The sequence below is a fragment of the Berghia stephanieae genome, chromosome 10 (assembly GCF_034508935.2).
Source record: "Berghia stephanieae isolate SIO BIC M18660-M18661 chromosome 10, UCSD_Bste_1.3, whole genome shotgun sequence".
Lineage (NCBI taxonomy): Eukaryota > Metazoa > Mollusca > Gastropoda > Nudibranchia > Aeolidiidae > Berghia > Berghia stephanieae.
In genome coordinates, this window is record NC_088369.1 from 10,998,637 (window position 1) to 11,022,822 (window position 24,186).

A 24,186-nucleotide genomic window follows, 5' to 3' on the forward strand; every position below is an offset into this window, starting at 1 on the left:
CAATACGATTCAATAGTCTGATGTCACGCCGCCTGGCAACGGTGGCCATCTTGGTTCTAAACAAAGAAAATCATTGCTTTTTATTCTTCATTCTGGCTAGAACTTTTCATATGTCTTGTGATCAGAATGTGTAAAAGTCAAAACATGATCAAATTTATTTTTTTTTTTTCCCCTCTGGATACACTTTTATGCTCGCCTGAGAAATATTTCATACGAGCGTCGCCATTGTTCCGATAGTTTAGAGCCAGTGTTACTAAGTTACCATGCGTCATTAGGAAGGAAGTGACGTTGCGACTGTTGAAGAGTATTGTCAACATATAAGACAAGGCATGACGCATAGAAGACGTTGTTATACATTTTCGACATGGACAACGCTGTCCCCCGTCAGGTGGTACTCATTTTACACCTGAATCTGGTGAGAGAATGTGAGTAAAAAGCCTTTTCCAAGACGTTCACAAATTGACTCGAACCTTAGCCATCGTTAATTTATAGATAGAATGCGCTTGGCTAAGAAATTCACAACATTGCCATCCGGAAGTATAACGGACCAACACACAAAACTATGTGTAACCTAAAATGTTTATAGATAGAATGCGCTTGGCCAAGGAGTTCACAACATTGCCATCCGGAAGTATAACGGACCAACACACAAACTCTGTGTAACCATGAACTTTTATAGTCAGGTTAATACAGTTTAGTGAGAACAACTCACAAACGCGGATGGCAAAAACAATAACAAAGGCCTGAGTGACGTCATCTGCATACTATCTATAGTCTGGTTAATACGGTTTAGTGAGAATTACTCATAAACGCGGATGGCAAAAAACAATAACAAAGACCTGAGTAACGTCAACTTCATTCTATCAATAGCCTGACAGTGACCAAAAAATGACGTCAAAATGCCAGTCTTTGACCACAAAGAATACAAATCGTGAGTTGTATTCAATAGTTCAACCATTTGTTTCCATGAGCACTGCTAACGACAACTCACTAGGCGGTGCAAAAAAACAAATAATAACGTCAAAATGCCAGTCTTTTTGGGTTTCGGTGTCAGGCTATAACTTTACGATGGATACGCTCGAACCTGGGAGCTTGTAGTCCGAGCACAGATGTCATACCACAAGTCACAGAGCGAGAAACACGTTCAACACAAAATTAAAAACAGCAAGTTAGAATATAGTAGTAGTAGTAGGATTAGTAGTAGTAGTAGTAGTAGAAGTAGTAGTAGTAGTAGTAGTAGTAGTAGTAGTAGTAGTAGTAGTAGTAGTAGTAGTAGTAGTAGTAGTGTGAAGTGTAGTAGTAGTAGTAGTGGTAGTAGTAGTAGTGTGTAGTGTAGTAGTAGTAGTAGTAGAAGTAGTAGTAGTAGTAGTAGTAGTAGTAGTAGTAGTAGTAGTAGTAGTAGTACTAGTAGTAGTTGTTGTTGTTGTGGTGGTAGTAGTAGTAGTAGTAATAATAATAATAATAATAATAATAATAATAATAATAATAGTGATGACGATGATGATGATGATGATGATGATGATGATGATGATGATGATGATGATGATGACGACGATAATAATAATAATAATAATAATAATAATAATAATAATATAATAGTAATAATAATAATAATAATAATAATAATAACAATAATAATAATAATAATAATAATAATAATAATAATAATGAATAATAATAATAATAATAATAATAATAATAATAATAATAATAATAATAATAATAATAATAATAATAATAATAATAATAAATCAGTGAAAATATATCTCTGTCAACGGCAACATAAATAATATCATCGTGATGAAATATTCATACGCAGAAAGTAGTTCATGTCGTACTCAGACTTATTTACATCTCATTTATTACGCTTTTCATAGGAAAAATAATGGGGGAGGGGCTAAGGGGGGGGGGGGGGGGGCTGGTGGAAGGAGGGGAGGGATTCACGTTACACTCAATGAGCGGCTATTAAATGCTAGTGTGATGTTAATAAACCGCTGCTGTTTGTTTTGATATGACAGTATTTGCTTGCACTTATTACAGACGGTTAAAAAAAGGTTTATAGGTTGTAAATTATCCTTTTTTTCCCCCCATTATCCAATTATCATTGAAACCAAAAGAATGTATATATATATATATATATATATATATATATATATATATATATATATATATATATATATATATATATATATATCCCATAGAGTCGGGGTTTATCCCGGTTTTTATAGCGTGAAACGAGCAATAGCGATTGCTTGCTATCCTTTGGGTAGGATTATCGCAACGTACATTCCGCCAAATCTAACAGACTCAGCTACCCGCCGATTCGGTCCTGGGTGGACAGGTGGGGGGGGGGGGTCAGAAAAATCTCGACTGAACTCGGGATCGATCTTGGTCCCTTAGCGTGTGAAGCGAGTGCTCTACCAACTGAGCTATCGGGACCCTCATCGTAGGCGAGTATAGATAGTATGCGCTTGGCTAAGAAGCTCATAACACTGCCATCCGGAAGTATAGATAGTTCGAAGATGACGTCACTCAGGCCTTTATTATTGTTTTTGCCATCCGCTTTTGTGAGTTGTTCTCATTAAACTGTATTAACCAGACTATAAAAGTTCATGGTTACACAGAGTTTGTGTGTTGGTCCGTTATACTTCCGGATGGCAATGTTGTGAACTCCTTGGCCAAGCGCATTCTATCTAAGGCGGACCAACACACAAAACTGTATCCATTAACGTTTATAGCCGGGTTAATACAGTTCAGTGAGCATTACTCATAAACGCGGATGGAAAAAAACAATAACAAAGACCTGAGTGACGTCATCTTCGAACTATCTATAACATTGGTGTAATGGACAATATTTCGCGTCATTAAAAAAGAAAGATTTCCATTACAACAAATATATCATAATGATTTGGTTATCAGACCTGCAAATAAGATCACGTGATAAAAACCAAACTGGAAATAAACCCATTGATTAGAAGAAAATAAAAGGAATATGAATAAAGTTATGAAGTAAGAGAGTTAGCTTTTTCAAGAAGTTTACGCAAGAATTTTGATACAAACATGGCAATAAAACATGGCAAATATTAGATAGAACTATGGGGGTAGCTGCCGGAGATTGCATTTATTCTCGGTTGTTGTCTATAGAACACTGTCGTTGCAACTCATAGGGGAGACGAAAACAACTCAGGGGATTTCATCAACAGATTGATGCTATTTTTAAAATGCTGTCATTTATCAAAGTACTTTTATGTCATACAAGGCGGGGTTTGATATTAATATTCGGGAAAATTCTTGTTGTTTTTAATCCTACAAGTTGTGTATGATTCGCTCTTGCTTTAAGAGGCAGGTTCCAAATATTCAGGTGGATGGACAAAACCAGTTGGAGGAGTGAAGGAATTGTGGGAACGATTAACAATAGGGTATAAAACGGAATGTTTCTGATCAAAACTTCACTTTGGGCTTCCTTTTCCTAAGTCTTTAGACTTTTTTCATTATGCTGCAAATTCTAGTTTCCTACTAAGAATATTTATTTTACGGACTTAGAAATATTCCACGTATATTATTGAAAATGGTTACATAGGCAAAATGACTTAACATTTGGATTGATTTTACGGATTTGAAATTTAAATTTATGACACTGATTGAATTATGACCATGTTATTTGATTTGGATTTCTAATTTATCACAACAAATAAAACAGTAATAAATGAAATTTGGAATCTGGACTTTGATTTCATTTCTTGATGTTTTACATTCAATTATCATCATTGGCACTTGAACTCTTTCGTCATTATTAACATCTACAACACAATGCAAAGGAATATCATTACGGTCTATCAAAAAGCCACTATACGATCATAACCCTTTACATAATATGTGTGCAATAACGCCACAATGATCAAATTGCATCTCTCACCATTGTTCCCATGGCATCGACAGAGATCTTCAATTTCTGTTCCAAGTTTTCACAGTTTTGTAAGAGGAATATCGGTTAATGGTAGAGATAAAATTTCAGTTGGAATTATATCTTATATCACGGTCACAGACTCAAAAGGTTTAGACTATAAGGTGATAAAATAAGAACACACATTTTCACCTATTTTGCAAAACTGGTATATAACATCATGACACACAAAACAATGTGTGACCTTAAAATAAAATTTCCTTTATTCATCCCATAGGGGAAATTGGTCTCTAGTGTCTATTCCAAGGGAAGACTGGAATAACCCAGGCCTCAGCCGCAGTGCAGCGTTTATAGGTTGATTAATACTATTAAGTGAGAACTACTCATAAAAATTGCGGGCTAAACTAAAAACAATAACAAAGAGCTGAGTAACATTAATTTCGTTTTATATAATATATACACGTTCAAGGATACAAGGCGTTTTGTGTGTTGGTACGATCTGGCGGATGGTGTGAGTATTTTAACTAAACGCATAGCATTGATTTGTGATTTTGAATTCTAATATTTAGCATCAAAACCACCCCCGTAATAACACCGATTTGGATACAAATTTAATTTCCTGGTTTGCACTCCTTCAACCTTTCGATCAGATTAGGCTCACAGAGCCGGAGTTTATCCCGGTTTTTCTATATGGGCAATAGGGAATGAGATTAGCGGAAGAGTAGCGTCCCTTGATTGGACGTCACCTTACAGAGAGAAGGTCAATTTGGTTTTGAAGTGTCTCAAGCCGCTTTCACAGGAAGTTAGGACAAGAGACGCATTCGCACAACCAACATGACGTTCTCTCTCTAATAACTTTTCCGCCGGTGACGTCACAGACTATGGGTGACGTCCAATCAAGGGACGTTACTCTTCCGCTAATCTCATTCCCTATAGCATGTGCTTCCTAAACCTTGGAATAGGATCTAGTCTAGCGCAAAGTACATTCCGCTAGATCTAAAAGACCCAATACCCATTCACTTTTTTGGTGGAGAGGGGGGGGGGGGGGTCAGAAAAAAAGCTCGACTGCACCCGGGATCGATCTCTGTCCCTTTGATTGTGAAGCGAGTGCTCTACCAACTGAGCTATAGCATGAGGACGCGCATGCTCTGCAGATTGCCTTTTGAATATCGTTATTCTCTTTTCCGTATTATTTTGACACTCTTAACGATGATGAACTGTGTACCTGTTCACTTCTAAATTAAATAAAATGGTCTTTGTTATCTTTTTGGATGAATGCGTTTAGCACAGATTTTGTCCCTCATCTGTGAACAAAATTCAGAAAAATTGTGGAGACGGCACTTGTATCAATAATGATGAGAAAAATAGAGTATGAAGACGTGAATTGCATTCAGTAGTCTGACGTCACGTCCGCCCATCCAACGAGCAGTTTGATTCTAAACAAAGAAAATCAGTATTTTTTAAATCTTCAGGCTGGCTCGAACTTTTTCACATATCATGTGATCAGAATGTAAAAAAGGCAAAACATGATCAGATTTATACTGTTTTTCTCCTCTGGATACACTTTTATACCCGTCGGATATGTATTTCATGCATAAGGGTGCCCGCCATTGTTCCTATAGTTTAGAACCAGTTACTAAATTATGCGTCATTTCGAGGGAAGTGACGTCACGACTGTTAAAGCCTATAGAGAATAACAACTTTTCGGCGATGAGGAGTCAAAGCAATAAGGTCGTGACTTCAACCATAGCCATCGTTAGCCTGACGCCAGAACCCTCTAGGACTTTCAGTTTGACGTCCTTTTAACGGTCTGTGCAGCGTCTAATGAGTTGTCTTTAGTAGAACTCAAGGAATCAAGTGATCCCATTGGTTGAACCATTGAATGCAACTCACGATTTGTTGGCAACCCTGCAAAATGCGGGATAAGATGGAAGAAGAAGAAGAAGAAGAAGAAGAAGAAGAAGAAGAAGAAGAAGAAGAAGAAGAAGAAGAAGAAGAAGAAGAAGGATATATTTGTTTTATTTTATAAGACTGTTTTTAGACGAATAGTCACATATATTTTCTCCTTTTTCTCTTTTTTTTTCCTTTATTAGTCTGGCCATTATATCATCACTCATTCACTTTGCCATTAAAAACATTTTGTTATCCTTTGATCGACTAAGTAGTCAGCGCTTAAAATGCCAAGTTTATTTCTGGCCAATTACTGTAAAAGTTCTTATCATCATCATCAGAATATGAAATGAGTAGAAAAGTGCGAGCGGACAATAGAGAATAAATATTCCGCTTCCCCAATCTTTCTTTTAAATGTCAAATTCATTTTGTCTGCCTCTGTTTTTGTTTTTGTTTGAATGGATGGATGGATGGATGGATGGATTGATTGATCGATGAATGGATGAATGGATGGATGGATGGATTGATGGATGGATGGATGGATGGATGGATGAATCGATGGATGGATGGGTGGATGGATGAATGGATGGATGGATGAATGGATGGATGGATGAATGGATTGATGAATGGATGTATGGATGGATGGATGGATGGATGGATGAATGGATGGATGGATGAATGGATTGATGAATGGATGTATGGATGGATGGATGGATGGATGGATGGATGGATGGATGGATTGATGGATGAATGGATGAATGGATGGATGGATGGATTGATGGATGGATGGATGGATGGATGAATCGATGGATGGATGGGTGGATGGATGGATGAATGGATGGATGGATGAATGGATTGATGAATGGATGTATGGATGGATGGATTGATGGGTGGATGGATGAATGGATGGATGGATGAATGGATGGATGGATGAATGGATTGATGACTGGATGTATGGATGGATGGATGGATGGATGGATTGATGGATGGATGTATGGATGGATGGATGGATGGATGGATGGGTGGGTGGATGGATGAATGGATGGATCAATGGATGGATGGATGAATGGATTGATGGATGGTTGGATAGATGGATGGATGAATGGATTGATGGATGGATCAATGGATGGATGGATGAATGGATTGATGGATGGATGGATAGATGGATGGATGAATGGATGGATGGATGAATGGATTGATGGATGGATGGATGTATGGATGGATGGATGGATGGATGGATGGATCAATGGATGGATGGATGAATGGATTGATGGATGGATGACTGGATGGATGGATGGATGGATGGATGGGCAGAAGGCACACAAGTATGTCTTTTTTTCCCACCGTTCTTATCAACCCAGTTGATAATTCATTCGCTTCTTACTCAAAGGGACCAAGATAATATTTTCTAACTCTCCTGTCCTGTCGCCTAATAGTGATTGGGTAACTGGGTCTATTGATATTTTCCGATAGACTAGCGTCCTATCCAAATGATAACAAGCAATTGCTATTGACCGATTCACGCTTTCGAATCCTGGATAAACTCCTACTCAACGGGCTCAATGCCTCTAAAGGACTATTTTTGATCCATTTTACTTCTAAAACCGACGTGTACCTACTTGCAGGTCTGATAACCCAATTCCTTATGGGGCTCATTGTTATAATGAAAATCTCAAAATATTACGTAAAATATTGTCCATTACAACAATTTTGAACTCGGCCCATACGTGGGTTGGGACGTCAGACCTGCATACATGTACCCGTTGCTTAAAACCAACCTATCGCCACCACTGATACATAACGTTATCCGTTTCTACCCTTATGGGTTCTTTCGGTTTGTTTTTGTTTTGAATTCCTACATATTTTTTCTTTTTAGTTTTTTTTTTCTCTTCATTTGCTGTTGTTTTGGGTGATTTTTTTTTTAATTTGGGGGGGGGGGAGGATTTATTTTTGTTTGTTTTTCTTTCTCTTTTTTATTTTTTTGGTTGTTGTTGATTTGTTTTGTTTTTCTTGTTCATTTTATCGCTCATTCCATTACCATCACGCATCCATTTTCCCATTATAAACAATTTTCCCTTTTGATTGATTTACTAAGTAAACATCACTTATATTGCCGAGTATATTCGTAAACAATTCCATTCAAACAGTGACAGATGGTCGATATCGGAGTCTAAGGTGATTCCAAAGTTGTTGGGTTTTTTTTTCATAATATGTGACTCGCCATATCCACTTGGTATTCATTTTGGATGAGCCAGATTAGTCAGATGTGCGCATAGAGCTGTTTTGTCATCGGGATTGGGCGATATACAAATATACTTGATTATTATTATTATTATTATTATTATTATTATTATTATTATTATTATTATTATTATTATTATTATTATTATTATTATTATTATTATTATGAGGAGGTTTCAATCCAAAACTGAAATAATCCGATTTAACTTTCTCCTTACCGGCCATTTCCCGGATTTTCCCCAAAACGTCACACCCAACTAACACAAAAATATATTTATTTCACTCAAACACAAAATCTGTTAGTTCTTGCTATACATCTTTTTTTTCTGCTAAATGAGCTCCTCAACACAGTGTTAATATACTTTAACTATAGCAAACATTTTTTTTTTCAAATATTTTGAAGTACAAAAGAAATTAGAACGAGAAAAATGTTGGCTGCATCGTAGCGATTTTCCTATGGGTGGTAAAAGGATGGGGTTAAAAAATAATAAATTGTGTCCAGTCCCAGTCCCAGAAACTTAATTATTATACTCCGTTATAAATAAATGATAAATAAATAAATAAATTATATTCATCCCAAGGACAACTATACTGAAAGGACAATCATATGGAATATTCAGGCAACGCTAGTGGGGGCCAACAAAAAATATAGAAAATTTACACCAAAATAACAGCAGGGGTATTATATGGCAAAATCTACCTTTTTAGAGAGTGATTGTGAATTCTGGGTCCAAAAAAATAATTAATAATTATTATTATCAGCAGTGAATAGGAGTAGCCAAGAAACGGAAAGGATGAGGAGTTAGATATTATAAAAACTGACCTTATAGTGATTGATTCAGGATGATTTCTTTAGAAGCTTGATTAATGAATGTACATGTAATGTGATTATGAGGAAGAGGATGAACAATTAGATGAAGGGGAAAGGAGATGTACAATATCAACAAAGGGAGGTAATCTGCGGAGGATGATCCCAAGAAAAATATGAATACCGAAATATCTACTAAGGGATGCACTACATAGTAGTTGTAATTAGGATCTCTCGAATTTATTAATTTTTTGAACACTATTTCATCCCTATAAGGGACGATCGGTCTGCCAGATAGAATTTTCATTGGAACACCTGCAGACCAATGTCTTTCACAAATAACAAAATTTGTCGGATATAGCTCAATATCATCACGAGGAGGGATTTGTTTAACAATGTTTACCGGTCTGGTTCCTCTTTATAGTCAATCTGAACACACAACATTTGTTGGCTTTATTGTAGTTACCATTGTAATTCGCAACACCACAATTTTCCCCATCTTGAATTTGCTAACAAATCACGTCCATGAACATCAGACCCACAAGAGGCAAAAGTTCATGTGAGGAAAAACATTCAGAGTACTGGTTCATTCAATATAGTCAATGGAGTAGCATCAAATTCATAGTTCCATTCCATTCCATATTCATAGAGTTAATTAATAAAGTAACTTATCAGATCAATATATATTCAGAGTACAATAGTCGGATTTTTAATAAGGGGCGCGTCTTTTTCTTCTTTTTCTCAGCTAGCTGTTCACGATGCACAGCTGCAAAAATTTGTATGAAACTCTGGATCATTTTGTATTAATAAAAATGTTTTATCATGACTTTAAAAAAACAAACAATAGGAAAGTATTTCGCTTATTACAGCTATATTAAAATCGATAACGGGTGAGGATCTGAACTCAAAAATGATTTATAGTGTCGAAATTATGATTTTCCGCTTATCCATTTTGAAAGAATTTGTTGAAATGGAATGTTCAGTTAATTGAAACTTATATGATGTTCGTACAGAATCTGAATATGAATGAACGACAGACAAGTTTACATTTTATAACAATCAATATACGTGTTTGATGAATACAAATGAAAGTGAACATTACGCACTTCCAACATTATTTTGAGTTCAAAGTTTTGAGAAATAGCTTGGTATTTATGCCAAAGAGGATTACATAAATATAATGTAGACCAGTCAAAAGTAGAAATTCATCAATTTATGATACAGTGTTTCCACAAAATGTGCTTGTGTTCAACAACAACGTAACAACAATAACATGCAAAACTCAGAGTTGATTGTGAAATTCCAATTCCATAGATGTCCTCTTTAATGGCTTATCGATAGATACAAGTAGACTTCTTTTCGCAGCTTTACGAGAAAGGAACCAATAGAGATTCCGTATCATATCGTATTGTTTAAGAGCTTATAGGTTTAAAAGAAAACTTTAAATGCTGTGAGAATCGGTCATGCATAGATACAATTTTTCAAAGTTAAATATAAACATTCAATGTTAACTGACAATTTTGAGTATTTAATCACTAGTTCAAATAAGTTAAAACTAGAGATTCATATCAGTCTTCGGTAATTGCGACGTGATGTAAATAAAAAGCAATAAATTATAAAGTCAAAACTGGATGCAAACTACATAAGTTGTTACTTTATGTTAATGTGTTTTGCTTTTATTCGGAAAATAGTAATTTTTGTAATAGTATGATGTGAACTCATAACCACTAGCCGGAACTACTGTGTCACACGATTTTTTTGACAAATGATGAAGTCATCTCTTACTTTATGGTGCGAAACTGTTTAAATATTTAGCAGTGTAAAATCTCTAATTGTATGACAGCGGTTTTAAAGTGGCTTTTTATAGGTCGTGAAGAAGAAATCTTTTTTTTGTGATATGGCATCACAATTCAATACGGGACAAAATCTTTATTCAGTTAAGAGAAATTGATTCGGAGGTTGACACAAAGTTTTGCTACTTTTGATAGAAGGACATCTTAGAAAAACTAGAAAAACATGCGTCATTCATAAAACATCTGACTACTATAGTTCATTCCTTACAGTACAGTCAATGAGTAGCATCAGAATCAGATCCATAGTTCCCTTCCATAGTCATAGAGTTGTTTAATAGAGTCTCATCTTAGATCAATGAGACAAAACTATATATTCAGACTACTAGTTCATTCATTTCAGTCAATGGAGTAGATCAGATCCATAATTCCTTTCCATAGTCACAGAGATAATAGTAATAGTAATAGAGTGAGTAAGTGTAACTGTAACAACGCTAACATCTCAGATCAATGAGGCAAAACTATATATTAAGAGTCTTAGTTACTAGTCCCATACGATTGACAGTCATATCAGCAACACAGATCCATGTAATGGGCATAACTATTTATTCAGAGTCAGAGTCCAAGTTCCATCATATATGAATATGATATGGTAATATTATATTTATATCAGACCCACTAACTAGCAACTTCTTCTAGATAGTAGAAATAGAAATGACTGTTCAAGATAAAGTTGTGAAGTTGACGTGACGAGCAAAGGGGCCCTCTAGACTAAAACAATAAAGTCAATATTTGTCATTTAACCATATAGAAAAAATATATAAATATAAAGCCGCAGGCCATAATTCATAATAAAATAAGGAACAGAACAGTAATCCGATTCGGATTCCGAATCAGGCGGAGTCTGATTCTGATTATCTGTGCGACTCGACAGAACAAGCACGACAATGGGCCCAACTATCGTCTGCAGGAACTACAGTTGATAATTCTAAACATGTCTTAAATAATTATTACGCAATTATTATTGGTACTTACCACTTTTCAAAGATTCTGGTTCGATAAATTAGCCATAGTTATTAAAAGGTATTGAAATCAGATTCGAACTTTCGATTTCAAAAAAGATAACAAACCCAATCACTCAGTTTGTAAGAGGGCGTCATGGAAAAAGAGTTCATACTTTCCTGTGAAATTTTTGATAGTTCACTACTTTTTGTATATTTTCATATCATTCAAGACATAAGAAATATTATTTAAAACTTATGGTCGCCAATTAACCAATTTATTATAAAGTACCGAAATTATAAGAACAGAATCAATTATTGCGCATTCAAGGAAATTGTACCAAGGCAGAAAAGCGGTAGTTTTGCTTGAAATCGTTATCCAACCAATGGCCCCCACTAGCGGGGACTGAAAATCCAAGGCGAGCCTCCTTTCTAAAGCCCTCCTTGATTCATTCCTAATGGGAACTTTTTGTTTAGGATCTATTCCAAGTAAAGAATGGAATAATGCAGGCTAGGTGACAGTCTCAATACCACACAGCGCAGAGGGTAGTCGAACTCGGTACCTTTCGGGCACGAAACAAAGTCCATACCGCTGAGCCACGCTGTCCTTAGACTTGGAGCATATTTTGATTATGTAAAAAAAATATAAATAATTGATTTGTAATGCCATTTATTATGAACGTTTTATTATTTCCCTTGGAAACTAGATACGAATTTTTGACATTTCATTTAGGTAATGCTGATTATCTCATCGTACTAAAGTGTAAAATTAGTGTAATTTGGCCTGTATCTGCGTCGTATCTATTGAAAATATAATTGTAATAGCGCTTAACAGGCGTCATGTCTACATTTCTACATGGGTGTAGCGTGGCTCAGCGGTACGGTCTTTGCTTCGTACCCGAAAGGTACCGTTTTTGATCACCTGGCGCTGCGCTGTGTGGCCTAGAGCAAGTCACCTCGCCTTTGCTCTATTTGCAGCGCTGCACTGAGGCTGACGCCTGTGTCATTCCAGTCTTCCCTTGGAATAGACCCTAGAGACGCATTTCCCCTATGGGATGAATAAAGGGAATTTCATTTCAATTTCCTTTCATTTAATTGTCGGTGTTGGCCTAGAAGCCCTCGTAAACAGGTTTGTGAACAATAATTGGATATTACACGAAATATTTTTAAAAGTTGTCCTTCGGAGCAGTTAGGCATAATAATAATAATAATAATAATAATAATAATAATAATAATAATAATAATAATAATAATAATAAATAATAATAATAATAATAATAATAATAATAATAATAATAACAATAATACACACTTATACAGCGCTCATTCTCGTGTAAAACACAAGCTCTGGACACTTTACAATGTAAATTATCAATTTGGAAAAAAAACGGAACACACTTAGAGAACAGAAAATAATCTGAGACCTACAAGAAGTGTTGATGACTTATGAAGTTTTGCGTTTATCCCATTTTAATGGCGTAAAACGGACACTAGCAATTGCTTGCTATCCTTTGGATAGGACATCATTCTATCGCGAAGTATTTCCTCCAGATCTAACAGACCCAGCTACCCAATCCCTGATTGGTAGACATTGGGGTGGGGGTGGGGGGTGGGGGGGGGGGTAGGAACAAAAAAAAAATTAAAATCGATTTCACCCTGGATGGTTCTGGGTCCATTTGCGTGTGAAGCTAGTGCTCTACCAACAGCTATCAGAACCCCCAAGACATTGGTTAACCACTACAGAAATATATTATACTCCAAGGTAACAGTTTTACAATGTTATAAACTTGAGTTTTTATATAAACGAGTTTTTTATATAAACTTGAGCTTTTATATAGAGCAATATCCACTAAACGTGCTCAAAACGCTTTACAACGGGTCCCTGACCAACAGAAACACGTACCAAGTTGTACGCGACAAGACGCATGTTAGGTGAAATCATTGCAATTTTTTCTCTCACAGAGACAACGCTGTTAACGGTCAGGTACTCAATCCACACCTGAGTATGGTGAGAGAATCTGAGTAAACAGCCTTTTCCAAGGACTCAACTATGCATCAACCGAGGTTCGAACCCAGGACCTTCCGATCCTGAAAGCGAGTGTCATACCATTAGACCGCATAGCCGCAATATAACATGTTCTTTTCACTTTTTATTTTATATTTACAGATCACAGTCTTCTCGACCTACGTCTTCGCATTCCTATCAGTATGGATGACCGTGGTGGTTACTTCTGAGAATTTCATTCGTATTTGTCGTCCATTCAGGTAGGTTTCAGTTTTGAATGGACATATATTTCTTCTTCTTCTTCTTCTTCTTCTTCTTCTTCTTCTTCTTTTTCTTCTTCTTCTTCTTCTTCTTCTTCTTCTTCTTCTTCTTCTTCTTCTTCTTCTTCTTCTTCTTCTTCTTCTTTTTTCTTCTTCTTCTTCTTCTTCTTCTTCTTCTTCTTCTTCTTCTTCTTCTTCTTCTTTTTCTTCTTCTTCTTCTTCTTCTTCTTCTTCTTCTTCTTCTTCTTCTTCTTCTTCTTCTTCTTCTTCTTCCGTACTCAGGTGTAAAATGAGTACCTGGCAGTTAACAACGTTGTCTTTGTCCGAAAAATTGTAATATCGCCTAACAGGCGGCATGTCCCGCCCTACATGGTAAATGTTGCTGTTGATCAACGACCCCTTGTAAAGCGCTTTGAGCACATTTAGTGGATATTGCGCTATATAAAGCTCAACGTTTGTTTTTTTTCTTCTTCTTCTTCTTCTTCTTCTTCTTCTTCTTCTTCTGACATTGGTGAAGGATTGTTGAATGTATCATGTAATGAACTTCGGTACTTGAGGATCCCCCGTGTCCGGCGGGGTGCCTCAACTGAGAGGGTGCAAGATTAGCCCAACGCCAAGCCAGCCGGTCGAAAAAAGGCGAGTAATGGTGTGTGCCTCCCCCTTTTTGAGTCCACTGGTCCTCCAGGATGGGTGGGGGTTGTCGAATGGTAAAACACCTTCCGTAAAACTCAAATTGTTACAGAAACACAGGCGGACAAATCAAATCCTTATTTTAGCTTGGGCGACCTAAGAGTTTCTGCAATGACAGAATTTATGAAGGATATACAGAGTAGTGATAAGACATAGAACGAGTAAAAAAAAAAGTTAGCTCAGGATAGAGAAGAATGGAAACTTTGTCTGTGACCTATACCCTAACCCGGTGTGAAAAAGGCAATGATGATGCTTATGACTTGAGATTGTTGCTTGATGCACAATGCTACCAAACAAATAAAAAGATCAGGGCTGTCAGATAACTGCTGCATAAGATGGTAGACGATTCCATAGTCTAAACTTGAGCATTTATATAGCGCAATATCCATTAAACATGCTCATAGCGCTTTATAAGGTTTTCCTGGCCAATAACAACGCTTAACATGTAGGATGGGAGATGACGCCTGTTGGGCGATATTACAATTTTATTCCCGACAGAGACAACGCTGTTAACGGCCAGATACAAATTTTTCACATTGAGTACGATGAGAGAATTTGAGTAAAGATCCTTTTCCAAGGACTCAACTATGCGCCGAGCGAGACTCGAACCCGGGTCCTTCCGACCCGAAAGCGAGTGTCATACCACAAGACCACATAATCGCACAGGGAGAATCGTCATTCGACATGTTTGTTGTTTATCTTTCTGGGCATGTGCTTAATTGGTTCTAGAAATCAGCCTGACATAATTTGTTTGTGGTAGATGTTACGGAGGGTGATTTATTTCGTTTGTTTTCGTAAGATTTAAAGGTTGCCTAGGCCCATGTTCTTCTTAACCAGTGATGAAGCGCTTGCTTGTTGTGAGAAATCTTTGTAAAGCAGTCAAGGTGGCTCAGTGGTACGGTCTTTGCTTCGTACCCGAACGGTAACGAGTTCGACCCCCCCCCCCCCCCCCCTTCGCTGCGCAAGTCACCTTGCCCTAGCTCTCTTTGCAGCGCTGCTCTGCGCTGACGCCTGGGCTATTCCAGCCTTTCCTTGGAATAGACCCAAGAGAAAATTTTCCCCTATGGGATGAATAAAGGGATTTTTTTTTTTTTAATTGCCTGATTTCTCTCCTCTGTGTCATTTCCAATATGTGACCCTTCGCCTCAAAACGGTATTAAGTCGGGATGGTTAAGATGTTGAAAATTGAATTTATAGCCAGAAATATCAGACTTGTGTTAAGTTTGTATGTTTTATTGAAGAGAATGGATGCCATATTGTAGGGTGCTAATGCCAACAATTTATTTTATATTTTCGACCACTTTAACATTAAATTCAGCTTATAAGCATCTGGTTCGTTCCGATATAATACCGTTTTGAGACGATAGGTCACATATGATATTTTTTAGAGCTACGGGTCCCAGACTATAGATAGAATGCGCTTGGCCAAGGAGTTCACAACTTGCCATCCGGAAGTATAACGGACCAACACACAAACTCTGTGTAACCATGAACTTTTATTTCTGGTTAATACAGTTTAGTGAGAACAACTCACAAACGCGGATGGCAAAAACAATAACAAAGGCCTGAGTGACGTCATCTGCATACTATCTATATTTCCATATTATCATAAAATTGGTGAACAATCGGTTTTTTTAGCAGTGGACATGATCCTCGGTTCTGTTAAGTTCGCTTCTTTAAAATAGAGATTGGACACACAATTGTTATTCTCAGCAATTAAACAAATTATAGTTTTATATTGCTTTTATTTCGGCGCTTCAGCATTTTGCAAAATGCTGAATACCCAAGATTTTATATTACGTTTTCTTCAGTGTGCCAACATTTTTCAATGAGTTGATTGTCAATGTTTGCATTATATTTTCCTCAGTTTGTTAATATTTTGTAATGTGCTGATTGCCCAGATTTTATATAACGTTTTCTTCAGTGTGTCAACAATTTATTATATGCTGATTGCCAAGATTTTATACAACGTTTTCTTTAGTGTGTCAACATTTTATAATGTGCTGATTGCCAAGATATTATAAAAGTTTTCTTCAGTGTGTCAACATTTTATAATGTGCTGATTGCCAAGATTTTATAAAACGTTTTTATCAGTGTGTCAACATTTTATAATGTGCTGATTGCCAAGATTGTGTATATTGTTTACCTTAGTTTTTGATGATTGCCAATATCTAATTGCTTTTTCCTCAGCGTGTCAACATTTTGTAATATTATGTTGATTGTCAAGATTGTGTATATTGTTTTTCTTAGCTTGTGACGATTGCCAATATCTAATTGCTTTTTCCTCAGCGTGTCAACATTTTGTAATGTGCTGATTGCCAAGATCTGTATCCTAAGCCTGGTCGGCCTCAGCGTGTTGATGTACAATTTTCCTTTATGGACCAGTGAAGTGAATTACATTGACAATGGGAATATGACCTTCCACTGGTGTGACACCAAACCCAGATACGCCTCCCTCGTCAAGGTGAGTGGCAGTCCTATGTCTAAGGATCTCTGGACACACTGAGAAGGCCAACACTCCAGTCTCCAAGAGATGTTTTTTTTTTTTTTTTGGGTTTTTTTAAAGGGTTTTACGACCCTTGCAACACATTTAGGCCATATCAGCGCCAGTAAAATGGAAGAAAATGGAATAGAATAAAAGTTCTAGAATTACAATTAAAACATCCAAGGAAAAGTTAGACAAAGGGGAATGATATAAATAGGGAATAGATGTATATTCAAAGAGCACACTATGCAAAGTTGGAGATCACCTATCCGTTTCATCCAGACACGAGCAGAGGATCCCACTAAGAGGATTAGACTCAAATGCTTACATTATAAATTCTAAGGAATAAATATAATAATACATAACAGAGAGATGATTTACAAGGGAAAAAATATCATCTCCCAGAACTATAACTATACATTCGACTGTTTCCCTCCAAGCCAAGGACTCCGGCCAGGACAAAACAAAGTAATCTCATTCCAAGACAGAGACAGAAAGCAATTAGAAAACAGATATCGGGGGATAGAATAACACAGTTAGTACCTCTCTGCCCACTTTAGGATGTCAGGAACCCCACCCAGCAGTCTCGAAGAGTGAACACGGGCATACGTCTATTTCACAAAATTGTCAAAAGCAAATGGCCATAAACATTCCAGTCTACATTAATCCTCTCCTTACCAACTACAGGAAAATCGTCACATTCGTTACGATACAACCAACATTTTTCTTATTCAAATTTCTTTTGTACATCATAAAATTTAAAGAAAATGAACAGTGTGTTGTAGAGCATGTTTTGAAATTATGTATCGCAAGAACTTTACTGCCAATGTGTTTCAGTGATAAAAAATCTATTTCTGTGCTAGCTTAGCGTGAAGTTTTGTGGGAAATCCTGAAAATGGCTGGTAAGGAGAGAGTTAACAATTTTTTTAAAATATACTCGAGCAGGCTTCATCGCACCGACAAATTCTACCAGCCATTTGCAGGAACAAACACATACAAATAGAGCTTTTTTCCCCCTTGAACAACATGTGAATGGAACAAACTGCCACATGACATAATAGACAACACAGACCCAACATCATTTCAATGCGTTTTCCACATAATATACAAAAACACTGGGAGAATTTGAATGATTTGAGTACAGATTAGCGTGGTGTGATAGGTAACATTATTTATGTGTATAAGAGTTGCAATGATAGGCACAGTGTTCCTTTCGCATCTTATGGTCCTGAACTTGAACATGAAGAAAATAATAATAATAATAATAATAATAATAATAATAATAATAATAATAATAATAATAATAATAATAATAATAATAATAATTGAGCTTTTTTATCGCGCAATATACACTAAACATGCTCAAAGCGCTTTTACAAGGGGGCCTTGGTCAACAGCAACACTTAACATGTAGGACGGGACATGACGCCTGTTAGGCGATAATACAATTTTTTCGGACAGAGACAACGCTGTTAACGGCCAGGTACTCATTATACACCTGAGTACGGTGACAGGGTGTGAGTAAAGAGCCTTTTCCAAGGACTCAACTATGCGACGAGCAAGGGTCGAACCTAGGACCTTTCGATCCGAAAGTGAGTGTCATACCACTAGACCACATAGCCGCACACAAGAAAAGTGTGGAATTTGCCATGCTATATGCAGCAATACTCTTTGCCTAACCAAACGTGTTGTTTGCCCTGTCATCAAGGACGTTTCTTGTAGCTGAACAAAGAACAGAGATCTTCCTGGTGTTGGGGCAACGATCTATGCTTGAACCAGTTGTTTTACTGGCAACATTACTTTTACCACCTCTCTCTCTCTCTCTCTCTCTCTCTCTCTCTCTCTCTCTCTCTCTCATTCTCTTTCTCTCTCTCTCTCTCTCTCTCTCTCTCTCTCTCTCTCTCTCTCTCTCTCTCTCTCTCTCTCTCTCTCTCTCTCTCTCTCTCTCTCCGCAATAGCATAATAAAATGTAATTCAATAGATTTGACAATTAGGGGAAGTAACCAATAGATCAACGTTTCAAAAAAAAAAATTAAGTGCTGACGTCCCTTACCCTATACAAAAGAAAAACAAAAACAAACAAACAAAAATAATTAATTAATTAATCAAAAATGTAAAAAATATAGAAAAAAGCAAGCAAACTAACAAAACAAAATAAAACCGAAAAAAAAAGACAAAGAGTTGCAACAAGCCAAGTCATAAAATAGCTGTCTATAAACAACAACAGTAAGCTGGATGACGTCAATTTCGTTCCATCTATATAACTGTATAAATGATCGATAATTTTCTTTACCACAGTGGTTGTCATTCTGGGACCTTCTTGTCACGTTGGTGATTCCTTCACTCATCATCATCATCCTTATGATCTTCATCACCGCCAGTCTCGTCCGATCTCTCGAAAGGCAGACGAGACTTCAGGGCGGTGGTGGAGGAGGAGGAGGAGGTGGAGGTCAAGGTCAAGGTAGAGGTCAGAGGTCAAATGGGAACTCTGGGAGTAAACAGTCTAGATCGTCCAGATCGTGCAACTCACCTCAGGCTAAGGTAAATAGGTTTTGTTGTGTTTATGAATTTGGGAGCAGGCACTGGTGAAATATAAAGATCTCAAAAAGTGTGCATTAAACAGTGTCTTGGGGAGAGAGAGAAAGATAAAGAAAGAAAGAAAGAACGAGAGAGAGAGAGAGAGAGAGAGAGAGAGAGAGAGAGAGAGAGAGATAATGCATTTGTCTTTGGAATTAACCGGTAGATAATCACGCCTCTCGGACAATCGTCATAATGTAAACAATGGCAGTGATTGGTAGACACAGCAAACTACACAGGTTTTACTATCGATGGTATATCATTATTATTATTATTATTATTATTATTATTATTATTATTATTATTATTATTATTATTATTATTATTATTATTATTATTGGTTTCTATTGTATATTTTCCAAGGTAACACGGATGCTGTTTGCTGTGTCCCTGTTGTTTATCCTACTCAACTCACCGTCACACATCATCAGAACCAAAATGGCCATCGTGGAGTTGGTGTACGGCCCGACCAGGAGGAATGGACCCACCGCCGAGCAGAAGATACAAGTGATTTTTCAGGTTGGTGTTCTGATAGATGTTACTAGCTGTGTTAATTAAGCAGGTTCAAAATAACCTCATTGCCATAAGTCCAAAGAGAGACAAACGCGTTCAGTAACAGTTGAACACATAACTTAATTCAATCTTCTTTGTCCCCAAAAAAAGTAATAATAGTCATTCAGAGCCATTGGGCCCACGGAGCCGGTTTCTATAGCGTGAGATGGACAATAGCAATTGCTTGCAACACTTTGGATAGGATGCTAGTCTATGGCAAAGTACTTTTCGCTAGGTCTAAGAGACCCAACTATCCATTCACTGCTGGGTAAACCGGAGGTTCAGAACATAATCTCGAATGCATCCGGGATCGATCTTGGTCCCTTTCCCTTTGCGTGTTGAAGCGAGTGCTCTACCCACTGAGCTATCAGGATCCCCAGAATAACAAGGCAAGTCGGATAACTTCAGTTTTGGTTAGATACTCAATCTGTTGGTTGGATAAATTAATATTTAGTCAGAAAAAAATTACTTCAATTTGAAAATGGCAAATTTAGGGCTCTGTAATGTGATGATAGTTAACTGCATGAATAAGCCCAAAAAGTTAAACGGTGACAGCGTAAAGGGGAGCATGTTTTCACGGAAGACTGCTGCCTCGCTCGGTTGGGAGCGTGATGTTCGTCAGGTCACACCGAACCGTCAGCCAGTTACTAGGCGAAATAAATTTAACAAATGTGACAAAACCAAAATTGGGACATGGAATGTCAGGACCTGTGCCCAAAAAGGAAAACTAAACAACATTCTAAAAGAAATGAAACGGCTCCAAATAAATATTCTTGGCCTGGCAGAGATGAGGTGGAAAGAGCAGGGAACCATGTCAAAACAAGAAAACAACACGACATATAAGATCATATGGAGTGGTGGAACCTCTTTCCAAAAAGGAGTAGGGATGATCTTAGACCAAAAATCAACCAAATTTTACAAAGGGCACGTAGCAATCTCAGACAGAGTTTTGCTGGTTAAGCTAAGAGGACCTGTAGTTGACACCAATATTATTCAAGTTTATGCACCAACAGAAGAGGCGACAGATGCAGATATGACAGAGTTTTACCATTCACTAGACAAAGCAAAACGAATGTGTAAATCACAAGAATTCCTTATGGTAATGGGGGACCTAAATGCTAAGATTGGCAGAGGCAGAGATGGTGACATAATCGGACCACATGGACTCGGAGACAGAAATGAACGAGGAAACATCTGGGCAGATTGGTGTAGAACAAATAAATTAATGATTTCAAACACCTGGTTTCAACAACACCCAAGAAGAACCTGGACATGGCAATCACCAGGGGACAGAGCAAGGAACCAGATAGACTTTATAGCAGTATCATCAAGATTCAGAAATGGCATATTAAATTGCAAAACCTACCCAGGCGCCGATGTAGACAGTGACCATGTCCCAGTTGTTTGTACAGTAAGGATAAAGTTTAAAGCTATTCAGAGAACAGCTGGTAGAATAAAGAGGGATTACAGGTTATGCAAAGACAATGGCATACAAACAAAAATGAGAGAAGAATTTGAAAATGCACTCATGATACAAAGCCAAAGTGAACCTGATAACGAAAAATGTGAAAAACAATTTGATATATTCCAAAAGTGTGTCAAAGCAACTACAGAAAAGCATTTACCAATAGCTCAAACAAACAGCAAAAAGGAATGGATGACAAATGAAATTCTAAACCTATTTGAAGAAAGACGAAAATGCAACAGAGGGTCTGCAGAATACCAAACATTGAACAACCACATTAAATCCAAATGCATCGAGGCACACAAGAACTATCTAGACTGGAAATGCTGCGAAATCGAAAGAGAATACAAACCCAACCCCCAACAAGCTCACCAAAGAATAAAAGAACTATCAGGGAAAAGGAAAAGCAAAGCAGCAGGAAGTTGTATCCAAAACAAACAAGGGGAACTGCTATTTGAAGAACAACATATAGAAAGCCGATGGGTAGAATACATAGGCGAACTGTACAATGATCCAAATAGAAATGAACCACCACTGAAATTCAAAGAACCATTAAGCGGACCAAACATCACCAAAAGTGAAATTGAACATGCCATGGAACGAATGAAGGATGGTAAAGCAACAGGCCCTGATGAAATATCTGTAGAGGTATTAAAAAGCCTAGGAGATCTAGCAATTGATGAACTTCACATATTATTCAACAATATATACAAGACTGGGAAAATTCCAGAAGATCTCTGTAACTCTATTTTCATAGCAATACCAAAGAAAGCAGGTGCAGTCAGATGCGAAAATTTTAGAACTATAAGTTTAATAAGTCACATCAACAAAATACTGTTGCGTATAATTATCAACAGGCTAAGGAATAAGATTAACCCCGAAATCGCAGAAGAACAATATGGATTCCAACCTGACAGAGGGACAAGGAACGCAATATAACTCCTCCGTGTTTTAAGTGAAAGAGCTATACAGGTTCAGACCCCACTATACCTCTGTTTTGTCGACTACAAAAAAGCTTTTGATAGAGTACGCCACGAAGAAATACTAAAACAACTGCACTCCATTGGCGCTGATGAGAAAGACCTCAGACTCATGCAAACATTATACTACACCCAGCAGGCATCTATCAAAATCGGAAACTCTACAGGAAATTCCATTCCTATTAAGAAAGGAGTCCGTCAAGGGTGTGTTGCCTCACCAGATCTGTTTAATCTATACCAAGAAACAATCATGAGGGGCATAAATAATATGGAGGGAATAAAAGTAGGAGGTCATAACATAAATAATATAAGATACGCAGACGATACGGTACTCATTGCAACATCAGAAATCCAACTTCAAAAGATTGTTGACAAAGTGGTAGTAGATAGTGAAGCCAAGGGAATGGAAGTGAATATCACCAAAACAGAATGCATGGTAATACAGAAAAACCCCGAAAACAACAACACCTGCAATATAACGATTCACGGCGAGCAGCTTACCAACGTAGAAAGTTTTAAATACCTAGGTTCAATAGTGACAACAGATGGAAGATGTAACCGAGACATACGAGCAAGAATAACTCAAGCCAAACAGGCCTTCATGGACCTGGGAAACATTTTGAAAAACAAACAGATGTCGTTCGGGATTAGATTCCGAGTCTTGAAGTGCTACGTGTGGTCAATCTTGTTATACGGATGCGAAAGCTGGACTACAAATGCAGAAACACAAAAGAACATTGAAGCTTTTGAAATGTGGTGCTTGAGAAGGATGCAGAGAATATCGTATACCGCACACAAAACGAACGAAGAAGTGCTAAAACAAACATATCTACCAACAAAGGAAACTAATGCCCTTAATAGTGGATCGACAACTATCCTTTTTCGGACACATAGTAAGGAAAGATAAGAATGAATACCTGGCAAGTTGTGGAAAAATACCTGGTAAACGCGCCCGGGGGAGACAAAGAAAAACACTCATAGACCAACTGAAGGGCTTCACCAACCTAACAATCCAAGAGCTGTTTGAAAAAGCAAGAGACAGGGAGGAATGGAGAGAGATAATTCATGCAGTATCCGAAGCCTGGACCAGGCATGGAACCTAGAAGAAGAGAATGTGATGATAATGGCCTAATCAGACTGACGTCACTGACTTTAATGACAACGGTAAGAATTTAACCCCCTCCTTACCAACTATAGGAAAATCGTCACATTCGTCACGATACAACCGACATTTTTCTTATTCGAATTTCTCTTGTAACGTCATAAAATTTAAAGAAAATGAACAGTGTGTTGTAGAGCATGTTTTATGTATCGCAAGACCTTTGACTGCTATTGTGTTTGAGTGGCAAAAACATATTTTTGTGTTATTTGGGTGTGAAGTTTTGGGGAAAATCCTGAAAATGGCTGGTAAGGAGAGAGTTAAATAAAGTACTCATATTTGCAGGTCTGCCAATTGAAAGCCATTATCGGCATGTAAATTTTAACATTGTTGTAATGGAAAATAATTTGTTAAGTTTGAGACTATTTCCATCACAACA

The 24,186-nt window shown here is 37.2% G+C and overlaps 1 protein-coding gene across 4 annotated transcripts in view; it reads left to right on the top strand.

Moving 5' to 3' along the window:
- LOC144980498 (C-C chemokine receptor type 1-like) overlaps positions 1-24,186 on the top strand; it is a 300,720-nt gene that overhangs the window by 275,763 nt on the left and 771 nt on the right. For all 4 annotated transcript variants that reach the window (XM_078928120.1, XM_078928119.1, XM_078928121.1 and 1 more), the window contains 4 exons: positions 13,802-13,899; positions 16,879-17,053; positions 19,373-19,615; positions 20,015-20,170. In XM_078928120.1, coding sequence (XP_078784246.1) covers positions 13,802-13,899; positions 16,879-17,053; positions 19,373-19,615; positions 20,015-20,170 — 672 coding nt within the window. The remainder of the gene's footprint in view (positions 1-13,801; positions 13,900-16,878; positions 17,054-19,372; positions 19,616-20,014; positions 20,171-24,186) is intronic.